The sequence below is a fragment of the Lates calcarifer genome, unplaced genomic scaffold (assembly GCF_001640805.2).
Source record: "Lates calcarifer isolate ASB-BC8 unplaced genomic scaffold, TLL_Latcal_v3 scaffold_71_151, whole genome shotgun sequence".
NCBI lineage: Eukaryota > Metazoa > Chordata > Actinopteri > Centropomidae > Lates > Lates calcarifer.
The window spans coordinates 1-16,446 of NW_026118174.1; the positions used below are offsets into that span (position 1 = coordinate 1).

The 16,446-nt window shown below is 45.2% G+C and overlaps 1 protein-coding gene across 1 annotated transcript; it reads left to right on the top strand.

The window, feature by feature from the left end:
• Nucleotides 1–2,612: 2,612 nt before the first annotated feature.
• LOC108884011 (mitogen-activated protein kinase-binding protein 1-like) lies at nt 2,613–16,422 on the top strand. The gene is given in 35 exon segments (XM_018677618.1): nt 2,613–2,737; nt 3,455–3,549; nt 3,630–3,692; nt 4,230–4,287; nt 4,385–4,552; nt 4,943–5,080; nt 5,186–5,368; nt 5,457–5,617; nt 5,703–5,733; nt 5,735–5,890; nt 6,304–6,435; nt 6,553–6,716; nt 6,794–6,885; nt 6,967–7,092; nt 7,218–7,288; nt 7,382–7,503; nt 7,593–7,668; nt 8,547–8,658; nt 8,750–8,813; nt 8,885–8,995; nt 9,072–9,175; nt 9,672–9,724; nt 9,820–10,065; nt 10,141–10,211; nt 10,295–10,452; nt 10,780–10,893; nt 11,224–11,335; nt 11,450–11,528; nt 11,639–11,708; nt 12,853–12,978; nt 14,017–14,281; nt 14,704–15,020; nt 15,157–15,252; nt 15,366–15,466; nt 15,976–16,422. Coding segments are annotated over 35 exon segments (4,350 nt in total). The 5' UTR covers nt 2,613–2,647; the 3' UTR covers nt 16,201–16,422.
• The last annotated feature ends 24 nt before the right edge of the window (nt 16,423–16,446 follow it).

Here is a 16,446-nt window from a genome sequence, read left to right on the forward strand (position 1 = left end):
CTCCTCTGCTCAGACTGTTTTTATATGAAGAAAAACAACAAGGCCTCATGATATGAAATGATTCAGTAATGTCCCCCGGCTCCCAGTCTTCATGCTAAGCTAACCATGGACCCACTGAGGCCTGGTCCTTTATGTTTGTTCTGAGGGTTTCATGGCTTTACAGATTTTTATATTCTGTGATTTAAAACGTACTATTTTTTTAGGCTGATTCGAGCATTTTATTCACAGTTGTCAGAACCTTTAGGGCAAAACAAGTAGATAATTACAGAAAGGCTTTATGTGAGATAATAAAACAGCAATGATATTTTTATAGGTCAGTAGCTTCCCTCTGAACTTTCCTGGAAACTCATTGTGAGACAAAGTTCTGAGGAAGTTGCTCAGAGTTTATGTGGTTGTGTTGAGTTTAAACACACTACTTCCTGTAACTTAAAGTGGACCTGTCACTGTACTGGACCTCCGTCTTCTTACCTGACTCTGGGAAAAACCAGAGAACAAGAGGATTTACCTGAATCTTGGACCATACCTGTAAAATCTATAGAAACAAAGGACGCTTTCCTGAAGATTTATTCTCCTTTACCAGCAGACGTGTCTCTGTCTGTCGCTGAACTGAAACTTCAGTAGTGAAACTCTTTGGTTTGAAGTTGAACTTTGTGTCTTATTATAACTGATTGCACTAATCTGTTGATGCTGAAGAATTTTAACTGATTTTTTTTTGGTTTAGAGACGAAGACGATGCAGGAGACAGATGTCGTCCTTTTTTGTTTTGTTTTTTTTCTGTGAATCATTATGTTTGATTTTTGCTGTGAATATTTTAGGTTTTCTTGTGAGATGATGGTTGGTGCTTGAGGTGTTTCTGACTTTGGGATCACACAGTTCATCAGTTTTGGGTCGTACATTAGCATCATGCTAGCTCAGCCGTGGTACATTAACTACGATGCACTTTGATTTCTCTGCTACAATATGAGTGAATAACGTGATAATCTCAGCACTGTGAGACATTTATATGATCAAATTCCAGACAGAAACACACCATCCTGTTTTAGCTCTTAGCTTCGTTAGCAACACAGCTGGAGGCTAACGTTAGCATCCAGCATGTTAAAGCGCCGCAGTGTTAGATCCTTCTCAGACATGAAACAATCTAATATTTCCATAAGGACAGATTAAAGTCTTTTCCTTCAGATCCCTCAGATTTAACTTGTGACCCATTGGAGGGGCCCCGAGCCCATGTTGGGAACCTCTGCTTTTAATGACAGAACACTAGCACTGTGTTAATCAGAGTTTGAGACGCTCTGTGACGTGATCTGTTAGAAACAAGAAGCTTTAGTTTTCTGAGTGAACTTTGCTGAATAATTTTGTAATAAAACTGATTTTCTCTCAGACATGAATCTGTTTTTTGTGTCAGTTCTTTCGAACATTTACATTAGAATTAACCACCACACACTGAGATGACTTCACTGTGACTTTATCTGATCTTCTTCCAGCTTTAACACTAACACATTCCCCTAACATGTTCACGTGACCCTTTGTTTGTCAGGTGTCTCCTTTTATTTTATCACAGTGCAGCTTAACTAAGGAAGATGTAAAACAGACAGATCTGTCAGCAGCCCCCCCCCTCCTCTGCAGGCAGAGCACTTTTTAAATAAACCCTATTTTATTAGAAGCTAAATTAACCCCACAGATTATATGAATCTATATTACAGGAGCTGTTTTAATGAAACTAAGATCCATGCAGTGTTTTCACTTCATTTTCTGAGCTCAGTCTGTTCACACATATAATCAGTCTTGGTGTATTGGTGCCAAACAGTGATGATAGACTTCCTGTGCAGTGTCTGTGTGTGGCCTGTAGGTGGAGCTGTTTCCTCACATTTCTTTACCAAGTAAATGAGGACAAACTGACGTTTGACATTGCACTTTACATCAGCGTTACAGCTGCGTAGTTTAAACGTGTATAAAATGGAAATACTTTGGATCATTGGACATAAACTCTCTCAGTGAGATTTCCTGTTTGGAACCTGATAATTATAAGAGCATAAATAAAACCTGGTGAATTATAAAAACTCCTGCAAATATTTAGTAATGATCATAATAGTAATTGTTATTATTGTTTTTATTTATTTATTATTTATTTTTTTGTCTTTCTATTTTTGAATGTGTCGTAATTACATCCCTACATCCTCAGGTTTTATTCTGTGTCCTATTTTAAATTAAACCTTCTTTTATTATTATTTTATATACATATAAATGTTGTATTATTTTTCTATCGCGTTTGTGTTTCCAAAATAGTGATGTTGATTGGTTGGTTGGTAGAGAGGAGGCGGAGTTTCTGCAAACCTCGGCTGTCCATTGGTTGTATCAGAGGCTGGAGGCGGGATCTCAGTCGCCCATTGGTTGGTTGTTGGGTAGTGGGCGGGGCTCCATTTGAACCGGAGTCCCGCCGCAGAGAGAAGTATCAGGTTTCCTCAGTGACAGTTAGCATGAAGCTAAGCTAAGTCCTCCATCATTATCAGCGGCGGAGAGTTTTTAATAAACCGATCAGCGGGGTTTTATGGACCAGCATCGCGGTGTTTAGGCGGTTACCACCCCCCCGGAGTCACGGGCTATCTGTCCCTGGATAACTTTTTATCGCAGGCGAAGTGAAGCGGGTGTCATGGCGGAGGGAGCGGACGCCGCGAAGAGGAAACAACCAGCGGGGAGGAAGAGCCGGCAGAGCGGGCTGAAGAGGAGCTCCAGCAGCCGGGTACGGTCCGCAGCTAACGGAGCTAACTGTTAGCATCACAGTTCGTTAGCTCCGGGAGTTTTACTGAGTTTTAAAGTCTCCGGATTAACTAATATAAAACAACATAATGAGCGAAAACCCGGCTTTATAACGGGTTCCTGGTCTAAAATAAACGATTAGAAACGAGTGAGGCTCCGCGACTTTACGGTTTTTTAACCGTTTTCACAACAACAAGCTAAAGTTTAGATACAAAGAGAAGGAGCAGGCCACAACAGCTGATCCAGGAACAGTTGATCTAAACCACACAGCAGAGGTCAGAGGTCACAGTGAAGTGAACAGGACTACAGGTGGGGGCAGGTGACCACCTGTCGTCATGGAGATGTGAATATTTCTGTGCGGTTTAAAGTTTATTCCTTCAGACAGAAACAGGATCAGTCTGCAGCAGGACTCCTGTCAGCCCTCCTGGTCCTGGTCTCTGCAGCTCCCAGGTGTTCCTCAGTCATAAAGAAATCCCTTCATCATCACAGGTCACAGGTAGAGACAGACTGAACCTGAGAAGCTGTGAGCAGGTGAACTGAGGAGACCTGGAGCTGGTTTAAAGGACCTGAGTCCTGATGAATGAAAAGTATCCAAGGTTTTTTAGATGTAAAGAGTGTTGTTCTGTGGTTCTTCAGACTGAGACGGTGTTTGTTAAACTGTGAGTTTTTTGAATGGAGTTTGGTGTGTGTGTCGTTCCAGGTGACTCTGGAGAAAGTCCTGGGCATCAGCACGGTCAGCAGCAGCGGTTTGACCTCTGACCCCAACTCTGGACTCATCGCCTATCCGGCGGGTAAGCCCCACCTCCTCTGGCTCACCCAGTGTTTTCCCAGCATGCATTTCTGTCAGTTTTTGATTTTCTGTGTCTGTGCTTCAGGTGTGTCGTCGTGCTGCTTCACCCGAAGAAGAACAAACAGAGTCACATCATCAACACGTCCAGGTAGACCTCACCTGAACCTGACCCCGCTTCCAGAGATTTTAATCACCTGTGTGTTTGTTTACCTGTGTCAGCTCCTCACTGTGTGACCTTCAACCTTAACCTTTTATCCAGTTTTAAGTTTCATTTTTAAGAGTTTTAACTTTATATTTTAACCAGATGAAGGATTTCAGTCGTCAGATGTCTGGAGTTATCTGAGAAACAAGCTAAGCTAACGTTAGCTTCACCAAACTGCATCAGAGAAACTCTGATTTTTAACTTGAAACAGTTTTATTCAGAGTTTTCCTGGTTCGAATCAGCTGCTCTGTTTGTTTTGGAGAGGAGGAGATCTCTGAGGAGAATCCAGCTCCTGATAAAAACCTCCTGAATCAGGAGAAGCTGACGACAACTCCCATGATCCCACACTTGTTCACCACGTCATTATAACAGTTTTGACTGGGAGCCCCCTAGTGTCAGGAATTAAACATGTGTTTAAGAAGTGATCAGATGCTGGAGAATCTGTTGAAGCTGTGATGGTGTGTGTCTGTGTTTGTGTGTCAGGAAACCGTTCAGTGCTCTGGCTTTCTCTCATGATGGAAAATACCTGGTCACTGGTGAGGTAAGAGCAGAGATTCACACACCTGTTACTGTGTCAACACCTGACTGATTCTCAGGCTTAAGCCAGGTTTATTTTACTGTGTGTGTGTGTGTTTCAGAGCGGTCACATGCCCTGTGTGCGGGTGTGGGAGGTGGGCGGAGGTCAGGTGGCCGAGGTTCAGTCTCATAAATACGGCGTTTCCTGCGTGGCATTCTCCACCAACAGCTGCTACATCGTCTCCGTGGGATACCAACACGACATGACTGTCAGTGTGTGGGACTGGAGGGTGAGGACACACACAACGACACACTGTGTTCAGCTGTGACACCACAACAGCTCCTTTTTAACCGCAAACATCATGATATATCAGCACCAGACTCCATTGACAAAAACAGGGATTTAACCAGCAGCTGCTGGAATACCACTGCCTCCATCTGTTAGTGTGTCTGTGTTACTGTGTGACTTTCAGTGGTGGAAGAAGTAATCAGATACTTTACTGCAGTAAAAGTACCACACAGTAACACAAAAATGGAGGCAGTGGTATTCCAGCAGCTCCTGTGTTCTGCTGTGTAAAATTCCTGTTTTTGTTAATGGAGTCTGGTAGTGATATATTGTGATGTTTCTGGAGACATTACTGCAACATTAAAATAATATTGTCTCTTTGTGTTTGGAGCAGAAAGGTTCGATCATCGCCTCCAACAAAGTGTCCAGCAGAGTTTTCGCCGTCTCGTTCTCTCAGGACAGCAGCTATTTCGTCACCGCGGGAAACCGACACGTCAAGTTCTGGTACCTGGACGCATCCAAAGAACGACGGGTACCGACCTGACCGCTGCTCCTCTGCTCAGCCAATCACAGCCCAGCCTTCACGAGTTTAAAGTCTGAGCAGCCATTTGTGTTGTTTATTTTCTCCCGTCCCCAGGTGAACAGCACGGTGCCTCTGATTGGTCGCTCGGGGTTGCTAGGCGACCACAAGAACAGTGTGTTCAGTGGAGTGGCGTGTGGGCGTGGCCTCATGGCGTCCAGCACCTACTGCATCACCAGCTCCGGCCTGCTGTGTCTGTTCAACAGCAGCCGACAGCTGGAGGCCTGGGTCAACCTGAAGGTCAGAGAGGACTCACCTGTACGAAAAAACTCACCTGTACGGTTTATTTCACGGAAACTTTACGATCGCTGTTTGTTGTTGTCGACAGACGTCGTCGGCGAGCTGCCTGGCGGTCAGCGAGGACTTCATCTTCTGCGGCTGTGCCGACGGTCTGATCAGAGTGTTCAGTCCGTCCAACCTGCAGTACATCACCACGCTGCACCGGCCGCACCGCCTGGGCGTCGACCTCACCCAGAGCGTACAGCACGGGTACGAATACTGCAAACAACCGCACAGATACTCTGTCAACACTGCACCCATACTCAGGTAGACCCTCTGTTTCCTCTGTCTGCAGCCTGTTACCTGCCAGTCCAGGAGCTCAGTACCCCCGACACGCTGGCTCTGACCTTTGACCCCGCCGCCAAACACCTCACCTGTGTTTACAACGACCACAGTGTTTACGTGTGGGACGTCAGAGACGTGAGGAACGTGGGGAAACTGTACTCGGCCCTGTACCACAGCAGCTGTGTGTGGAGCGTCGAGGTCAGTGCAGCAACACAGATACTACTGCAAATACTACCACAAGTACTGCCATAAATACTCCAGGAGTACCACAAATACTACCACAAGTACTGCCATAAATACTCCAGGAGTACCACAAATACTACCACAAGTACTGCCATAAATACTCCAGGAGTACCACAAATACTACCACAAGTACTGCCATAAATACTCCAGGAGTACCACAAATACTACCACAAGTACTGCCATAAATACTCCAGGAGTACCACAAATACTATCACAGGTACTGCCTGGAGTGCCACAGATACTGCTACTACCAGGTATTTGTGGTAGTACTGGAATATTAACAGGAATGTTCCCAGTTCTAAAGTGTACCAGGTGTACTTCATTATCTCCTCAGACGTACCTGGTTCAGGTGTTTGTTTCCTCCTCAGGTGTACCCGGAGCTGTCCGACGTGTCTCAGGCCTGTCTGCCTCTGTCCTCCTTCCTCACCTGTTCATCTGACAACACCATCAGACTGTGGCACACCGACCCCCCCACCGGCCACAGGAACCTCTACAGCAACGTAAGAACAACACCTGGTCCAGGACCAAACACCTGGTCCAGGACCAAACACCTGGTTCAGGACCAAACAGCAGGGACTTTATAGACCGTCCGTTTTGTCTTGTCGTCTCTTTTCCAGGACCTGTTGAGGATCCTGTACGTGGGGGAGAACACGCAGCACCTGCAGGCTGAGGGGGAGAGGGGGGAGGCAGCAGGGGCTGATGGGAAGGCTGGGATAAGGGTGCTGGGTATCAGTCCTGATGGACAACACCTGGCAGCTGGAGACCGCTGTGGAAACCTGCGGTGAGACACTAACACACTGTGACAGGTGACAGGTGTTTGAGGCGGGTCAGCTGACTTGTCTCTCTCTCTGTGTTCAGTATCTTTGGTTTGGAGTTTCTGGACGAGTTGGTGAAGATCGAGGCTCACGACTCGGAGGTGTTGTGTCTGGAGTTTTCGCCCACATCCACAGGTAAGACCTCAGGTGGTTTTGGCTGATCAGACACAGCCGACTTCCTTTGAGTCGTCAGCTTCATTTTTGTTGTCGTTTCAGGTGTGAGGCTGTTGGCGTCGGCCAGCAGGGATCGACTAATCCACGTCTTCAACCTGGAGAGGAACTACAGCCTGGAACAGACTCTGAACGACCACTCCGCCTCCATCACTGCCGTCAAGTTCACAGGTAACACAGGTCACAGGTAAAGCTGGTGAACACAGGGTCAATGTGCGGCCTGCTGTGGATCAGACTCTGTGTTTAAGGACTCGGATCATGAATCAACTTGTTGTTTACCTGTTACCTGTGTTCAGGTGAGAGCCCGGAGGTGCGGATGGTGAGCTGTGGAGCCGACAAGAGCATCTACTTCCAGGCAGCTGAGCAGGTCAGAACACACACTGACATCCATCAAACTCTCTCTGTATCCCATGATTCCCTGCGTCTGACTCGTGTTGTCGTCCCGTGTGTCGCGGTCCAGACGGCGGACGGTTTGTCGTTCTCCAGGAGCCATCACGTGGTGGAGAAGACGACGCTGTACGACATGGACCTGGACTCGTCGAGGACACACGTCGCCATCGCCTGTCAGGACCGAAATGTCCGGTAAAGAGGATCTGGAACACCTGGAACACCTGGAACACCTGAGTCTGACGTCTGAACGAACGGCTGAATCTGAGTGTTTGTGTTTTCAGGGTTTACAACGTGGAAACTGGGAAGTTGAAGAAATGTTTGAAGGGATCGTCCAGTGATGAAGGAGCTCTGCTGAAGGTAAATCCATCCACAAGGTTCACATCTGTCCCTGAAAATATTTCCTTCTACAGTTTCCAGTAAATTACAGATTAGCCTCATAAAACCTGGAAAATCCTCGAGCAGTTCATAATGCTTAACAAAGGTCTGATCAGGTTTTTATAACCTGTCACAAACTCTCGAACTCAAATAAGTTCAAAGCAGCTCAAGTTAAATCTGCTCCAGTTTTATGGTTATAGTAAAACTTTATTGCTAAAAATCTTGTCACAGGAAATGATTTTACTCATAAAATACATTTCTACTAAAAACACAAACCTTCCTCTGAACAGTCAAACCGTCTGCAGAGCTCCGACTCTGATCTTCAATGTTCTCGAGTTCTCTCTCGACGTCGGGTTTAAATCTGACATGTTTGACATCAGATCCTCCACTCGTCACATGATCAGACTCAGTTACTCTGATATAACTGTAGCTCAGGCTGAGTATTGTACCTGGTGCCAACCAGAGGAGCATCGAGCAAGCGACGTCAAAGCTTCCGCCCACCTCTGGAAACATCGAACCGAATGCGTCTGAATTCAGTCGTTGAGAACCAGGGCTTTGGTGCTGTGTTGCAAACTTTGAAGCCGAAACACAACGTCCCATCTCTAAGATATTTTAAAGATATTTTACTGACACAGTGATCCCGACCAAAACCAAAGTTATTAATGATATTAACATGGATCATTACAAAAACTAGAAGTTACACAGTGAGAAAACTGAATTCAAAAGATGAGATCATATTTAACCCTGAGCTGCTGGTTTGGATTATTAAATGACGATGGTGGAAGTGTTGGAGTTAGGCCGGAGTCAGGAAGTAGTCTGATGCAGTGATGTGATTGGCTGATATTCGGTGTCGTCTCCAGGTTCAGATGGACCCGTCCGGGAGTTTCTTCGCCACCAGCTGCTCTGATAAAAACATCACCATCTTTGACTACGAGTCAGGGGAGTGTGTCGCCACCCTGTTCGGACATTCAGGTGAGTAAATCCACCTGAAGGGACCTGATTAAATGATCAGGTGAAACACTTCCTCAGGTGATGTCTTACCTGTCTGTCTTTGTCTCCTCAGAGATTGTCACCTGTATGAGGTTCAGTCAGGACTGCAGACACCTGATCACAGTCTCTGGAGACAGGTAAACTGCTGACATCAGCTGACAGGTAAACTGTCGACAGGTAAACTGACTGTTGTGTTGTTTTTGTGTAGCTGTGTGTTTGTGTGGAGGTTGGACTCTCAGATGACCGCCACCATGAGGAAGAGGCGGGGTCTCAGACCTAAAGTTGCACCTGAAAGCTGCGGCCGTAAACAGAACATCAGGTGAGTGAGACGGAGTCTGAGAGTTAACGAGATAATTTAATCTGGATAACTCTGATCAAACCTGTTGTTGTTTCAGGAGAGAGACCTTCATCACTGTTCCCTCCTCTCAGCTGCAGCAGATGGAGGAGGAGGAGGAGGAAGCTGACCTCGGGACTCCAGCCAGACTGGACTCTGCTCACAGTGAGTTCACTTCAGTATTGATTTATCTGCTGATTATTGTTTCATTTCATCAGTAAATCATCCAAAAACCCCAGAATACTCCGTCACCAGTGATGTGTGACAAAGAGAAGCAGCAAATATTTGACTTTGTTTTTTTTCAAATTCAAATCTATGAAATTGATCGGCTTTAATCATTGATCTGAAACTGATGTGACTCAGTGATCAGATAGAGACATCTCACTCTGTTGTTACAGAGTGGAGCGTCTGCCGCCTCATAAACAATCTTTGGCAGAGTACAGACCAGTGACTGCGAACAAAGATGGCCGACATGTCTCCACTTCCTCCCACTGTACAAAAATTAAGCCAAAATATCTGAGGAGGAGGCACGTCGGCCATCTTCGTTTGCAGTCAGCGGTCTGTACTGAGTGTTGTTCTTCATTGGTTTAATAACTGTAACTCATTATGCCACCAGGGGGCGAACAAGAGTCAAAGTTAGTGACGTGTGTTTGTGTTTCAGGTGCTCAGCTGCTTCAGACCAACGGGAAACTGCCCATGTGGTTCAGAAAACTGGTCAGTCTCATGCTCACTGAGCAGTTATAATGCTGATCCATTCACAGATAATCAATCAGTCTATAGATTGATTTTCCCGTGTTTCATGTGTTCAGCAGGGTCAGGGCGGAGCCTCCTCTGCCGTCCAATCAGACGCCGAGCCTCGTCAGGTGCGGAGTCGGTGGACGGAGCAGCTGAACCCTCTGACCATCTGCTCCAACTTCTCCCCGAGTCCCACCAAGAGTCAGGAGGAGGAGAAGGAGGAGGAGGAGGGGGAGGAGGGGGAGGAGGGGGAGGAGGACTTCCACCCTCAGAGTCTGGAGAGTCTGCTGGGAGAGGAGGAGGAGGAGGAAGAGGAGGAGGTGAGCGTGCAGAGAGTTGGGTTCTGTTCTCCCATAATGCACTGCACAGAGGAAATGACTGTGTGTGATGTTCAGGTGCTGCAGACGACAGGTGAGGACAGGAGCACCTTCATCCTCTACCCCAACCCCAACACCACCTCCGACAGGTGAGGCAGTTCAGGTACCAGCTGGTCCACACACAGGATCAGAGCGGAGGAGTAACCGCCTCCTCTCCGTCTTTCCTCCTCAGGGAGTTTGACGTCGAAGCCGTGACCGACCCTCGGCGCTCTCTGACCCAGCTGGAGGTCAGAGGTCAGGGGGTGGAGCCAGTGTGGAGCACTCAGCTGAGTCCAGACTCGGCCTGTTCAGAGGGGTCTGCAGGAAGTCTGGAGCAGCAGCACGACACCGGTCAGACCTCAGATCAATATGAGACGTCTCTTAACGCTTTTACTTTAACCTGAAACAGCTCTATATCACTACCAGACTCCATAGAGAAAAACAGGGATTTAACCAGGAGCTGCTGGAATACCACTGCCTCCATCTGTTAGTGTGTCTGTGTTACTGTGTGACTTTCAGTGGAGGAAGAAGTAATCAGATACTTTACTGCAGTAAAAGTACCACACAGTAACACAAAGATGGAGGCAGTGGTATTCCAGCAGCTCCTCTGTTCTGCTCTGTAAACTTCCTGTTTTTCTCAGTGGAGTCTGGTAGAGATGAACTGTCCTCTCTCCTCAGACACAGACTCTCTGAGTCAGGGCAGCTCTGTGGGCAGTCTGGGTCTGGAGGATGACGACGACAGAAACTCTCTGAAGAACCACTTTGATACTCTGGCCTCCAGTCTGAGCGAAGGTACGACTGACACCATCTTCATCATCTTCTTCCTCCTCATCCTGTGTGTCAGTGATGTCTGGACCGACCACCTGAATGTTACTGAGCAGAAACTCAGGACAGTCCTGGATATTTTGACAATAATAATAATAATAATCATCCAACAGCTACTACTTTTACTATCCGTCTTTTTTCTCTCTTAAAGCTGCAGTGATCGATCATTTGATCAAAGCGTTAATCAGTAATCATTTTGATAATCAATCAGTGGTTTGAAACTGATTCATTTAGAAGGTATCGACAGGTTAATTGGTAATTAAAATAATCTGCTGTTTGTGACCTTTGACCTTTCAGAGAAGTTCGACACTGACCTGAGGAACCTGCAGCCTCCGGAGGAGAAACACTTCCTGAACCCTCGACTCAGCATCTCCACCCGCTTCCTGTCCCGCTTCCAGGACAGAATCAGGTCGGTGCCCGGAGCCGAGGCCGCGACCTTTGACCTGGAGGGAGGTTATAGGTCAGAGTTTGTCTGGTCGTTGTTGTCATGGCGATGACTGTTTGTTTTCTGCCGTGTCTTCAGGGCGTGGCCGAGTCGAGCTCCGCCTCTGGTCTCCATCCCAACCAGGATCTCAGAGGAGAGCAACGTCAGCAACACGGTGGTATGAAGACACCTGAGACACACCTGAGACACACCTGAAACTTCACCTGAGTAACACCTGAGACACACCTGAGACACACCTGAAAGCTGTGGTTAAATCTTTGTTTCCAGGTGAACCTGGAGTCGAGCGTCGACGTGGGATCAGAGTCGACTCAGAGAGAAAACAGCAGCGCTGTCGGAGGTGAGTCACAGACGTTTCCTCTGTGTGGACGAGCAGAACTAATTTAAACGCAGCTGTAAACAGGAAGTCGGCACGTCCAGCAGGTGTGATTGTGGTGCGTTCACGGCACGTTGGAAAGTAGGAAATTACAAGCTCCAAATGATTTTAATGCATGAACAGGTCGGATTTCAAACACCTGATTTACCAAACTTGATGTCAGAAGAACTACAAACATGGCGTCCTCTGCCATGACTGGTAGGAAGAGTAATATTACTTATTATTGTCAATGTTTGAGTTTCTACAAATAGAAGAACATTAATCTCAGACTTTTTCCAAACGGCTGCATGAACTTAAAGACAACAACACAGTTTGCTGTGTCAAGTTTCACCATAAAAACAGAAACTGTTCAGACTGGTCAACAGTGATCAACCAGATGAAAACGATGTTTGGTCTCAAAAGTTAATCATTCATAAACCAAATCATCTCATGATTGATTAATCAGTTGATTATCTAATCACCTCAGCTCTGTAATAAACTGTCCAGTCAGCTGTGAAGTTGGAGGTTTAAAGTCTGAAACTGGTCTGAGCAGCAGGACTGGTTCAACTTCTGCTTCAGTTTGTGACTCAGCAGGAAACAGTTCAGACTTGTTCAGATCAGATAATGTTCAGACTGATCTTCTAAACCTGCAGCATCAGATTCCTCTGAAACTCTCACAAACTTTCTCTGTGGTTTCCACACACTCACCTCAGGCCTGTTAAACAAAACGTTTGGTTTCAGTTCAGTTTGTTTCATCCTGAGTCGACTGACAAAGTTCTGAGTCGAGCACAGAGTCAACACATCAGAGGACTCATCGTTCACACTTCCTGTAGCAGTCTGTTTTCTGCTGTCGGCCATTTTCAGTATAAAAAATAATGATTCATTGAAAATCCATCCGTAGTACAGAGTCACATGTGTACAGAGTAACAGAACAATGCACCACCAACACAGTACAGTAACTGCAGTACTCCAATACTAATGTATAATGGGAAGTTCAGTGGCTCCGGGACGCTTCCCTGAGGGACTCCACCAGTCCTAAATGTTGGACTGTTCCTTTAAATCACTGCTTTAAAATGATAAACAGCAGAGACAGGAGTGTGTGTGTGTGTGTGTGTGTGTGTGACCACAGTGAGAAGCAGCCGGTCCGTCGTCCATAGAAGAGCTTCCTGTATGATATCCCATCAGCCCCTTCACCGCCCAACACGCCGCCGCCGACACACTGTGGTGGTCGTCCAGTGCAGAGAGACGCTGGGAGGTCTGTTTGTGTGTGTGTGGACACTCAGGTGTTTGGTGTCGTTCTCTGGGTAAAACTCACCTGGTGTTGACGTTGGTGATTAAATTCAGCTCCTCAGGGTCAATCTCAGACCAGCAGAGTCTGGGTTCCTGCTGGTCCTGGAAATCCTTGAATATCATGGAGGGATGTTGGTGGAAAATCCAGAACATAAACGAGGACTGGGGTTACATTTAAACGCTGTAATGAACTACCAGCATATATCATCAGTTAATCTATTGATTACTGTGATCAAACGATGAATCATATGTCTGTAAACTGTCAGTCTCTCCGTCAGAGTGACGTCTTCAGTTTTCACAGGAAAAATCACTGAAGTAATCGATCAGTGATTGGGTTACGGTTTGGGGGGATGATGATGATTACAACAACAGGGTTCCCACATCTCCTGGAAGACCTGGAAAACCTGGACCAATCTTCCAGTCATGGAAAATAAGATAAAACATTTTTAAAAAATCTGGTAATTCTCCTGCTTTCCTTTGGCTTAGAATCAACTACAAGGCTACCAGAAGCTTTCCAGCGGTTTTTAATTTGTTCAACACTGAAGTCCATCCTGGCTTTTTTCTTGAACGTGTTTGAATACGTTTGTATTAAAAACAGACTCAGAGCAGAAAAAATGTGCAACGTTAAAGAAAAAATATGAAGATAAATGTAATGTTTTTAGAAAAAGATGGAGCACAGTTATTCCTCTGATCATTTTGTGAAATGGCTTAAATGTTCCCTCTGCTTGAAAACAAGCCGAGCTAACGTTAGCATCTTTTAAAACAAACACATTAGCAGATGGTTTGATCGCTGTTTGTCATACAAAAGAGTGGGAACCCTGAACAAAGCTGTTTCTGTGTCGTCAATCTGATCACATTAATTGATGATTAATCTGTGATTGATAATCCCATTTGAGCAGAGCTCAGGTGACCTTTGACCACCAGGTCACAGTCGGATCAATCTGGGTAAAGCTCACTCACCTGAGTGTTCAGTTTCTGATCCTCCTCTTCTTTGACCAATCAGACGTCACCTCCAGGACTCTGATGGCCCACAACAGCAGCCTGATGTCTGGAGTCCAGCAGGGGGCGCCACGGCTTGGATACTTAGGAACCACAGCCAGCTCCAGGGCCAAAGTCAGCCAGGACCCCCCCACCTCCTCCACCATCTCCACCCAGGAGGAGAAGGAAAACTTTTCCTCCTCAGACCCCCAGCCTCCTGCTTCCCTACTGTCTGCAGGTCTGGACCCACACAGCCCCAAACCTGACCCCCATCAAGACCAGACCACAAGGTAACATCTGGTCCCAGTTTTTATTTATATATTTTTATTAAAAAATATTAACAAATATTTAGAAAATAATGTAAAAATTTGGAGACAAAACTTTATGTTAGGAAATGTTAATCATTTGAAAATACAGCTGCAGTATTTTGACATAAGAATATTTTTATAATGAAGTAGTAATATTTTAAAAATCCTGATACTGAAGACTGAAGTCTCAGTAGGTTCACATGTTTTATTCAAAAATCACTACATTCAAAATATAAAGTCAAAATAGTTTGAACAAAATTTTCAATACTGAACAAAAAATGTGAAAGTTAATATTTTTACAAAAAAAGTTGTAATATTTTTTATAAAATGTAGTATTTGTACAAAAAAGGCCTACTACTGTTTAACTTCCTGTTTCATGCTGTTTTCATGTTTCTCGTCGTCAGTGTCGCTGTGTCGTCTCAGGAGTCTCAGCATCCTGTACCTGTGGCGAGCCCTCAGGTGTTGGCCACACCCACTGAAGTGACGTCACAGGGTGGAGTCGAGAGGTGGAGCGTCAGCAGCTCAGAGGCAACGCCAACGAATCAAAACCAAACACTAATCTTGAGCCCCGCCCCCTCCATCACACCCACAGCCACGCCCACCACCTGTGACATCACTATTTCTGACATCATCACATCTGCCATTGTCTCTGACATCACCACTGCCTCCGGGCAGGGGGGTGGAGTCAAAGGAGCTGAGACCAGAATCCAGACTGATGGAGGTAAGACAGGTCTTTAAGAACTTTTATCCAAAACTCGAAAGGTGTTATTTTCTTTAAAATTTCCTTTTTTCTCAAAATATTAAAACTTTATGCTGAATAAATTCATAAATTCTGTTTTAATATTTACTGTCGTCAGTGTCGACAGATGATGTTTCTGAACAAACTGTCGGAGCCGATTCATCTTCATCTGATTCACCCACATCTTCCTCCTGCCCTGTCCCGCCTCAGACAGGTAACTTCCTGTCTATCTCATAGTCGGTAACATTGTAAGTCTCCTGCAGCGCCACCCTGTGGTCAGACTCCACCTGTGTTTAGAGTGAATCATCAGGCTGTTTGTTGTTTCAGGATCAGGTGATGTCGAGGAGTCGTGCAGCCTGCAGCAGTGTCAGCAGGTCGCCAACGAGCTGAGACAGACGGCGAGACGAGCCATACACCTCTACCAACAGGTTCAGTACTGACTGTAACTGTAACTGTAACTGACTGTAACTAAAACTCATTTTCTCTCCTAATATAAAAACATTCTCTTTAATTTTTTTCCTTAAAATGTAATATTTTAAGGAAATATTATAATATTTGAAATGTTTTCAATGATTTCTCAAATGTTACATTTTATTTTATATATATATATATATATATATAAATAAAATTTTGCTTTTTCTTCACAATTTATGATTTTATGTCAATATATTTTGATTCTATGCTCAAAATATTTCTATTTTATTTTCAAGACTTCCCTCTGGAAATCTCAGTTTTTTTGTTTCTTTAAATATTCTGACTTTTCTTAGTGTATTTAGATTTTTCTTGTAATTTTGCGATGTTTTTTCAGAACTTTACAAATATCTCAAAATATTATGATTTTCTTTTCAAATTATTTCACCCTCATTATCGTAACATTATGACTTTGTACTTTCAGTCAGATTTTTTTATCTGTTGTTTTTATTTCTCCCTCTTGTAGCTCGGTGTGTCGCCCGGCGTTGCAGAGCGGCGTCTTCAGATGTCGTCCGTCCTGCAGGAGGCGTTTGATTTTGTTTACTCTGAGATGCAGGTAGTCCTGCAGAAAGACGGACAGAGCAGCGGCGCCCCCTCTGGTCACCTGGAGGATGACGGGACGATTTCACTGCTGGAGAAATACTCTGAGATGCTGGTTCAGATGACCCAGAACAAACTGAACCGAATCTGATCCAAGACCAGATGGTACGGAGGCTGAAAGAGGACAAAACTGACTTTGACCTCAGCCTGAGTGACAGACTGCTGCTGCTCATTCATCAACGACTGACAGATTTTCTAAACATCAGTATTAAATTTAAAGCACCTTACATTTTATTTGTGTTTTAACTCACGATCACTGTTTGTACATAAACTGTAGTTTTATGTTTCTTAATAAATGTTTAATGTTTCAGAATTTACTGTTTTTTATTTCAGGCTT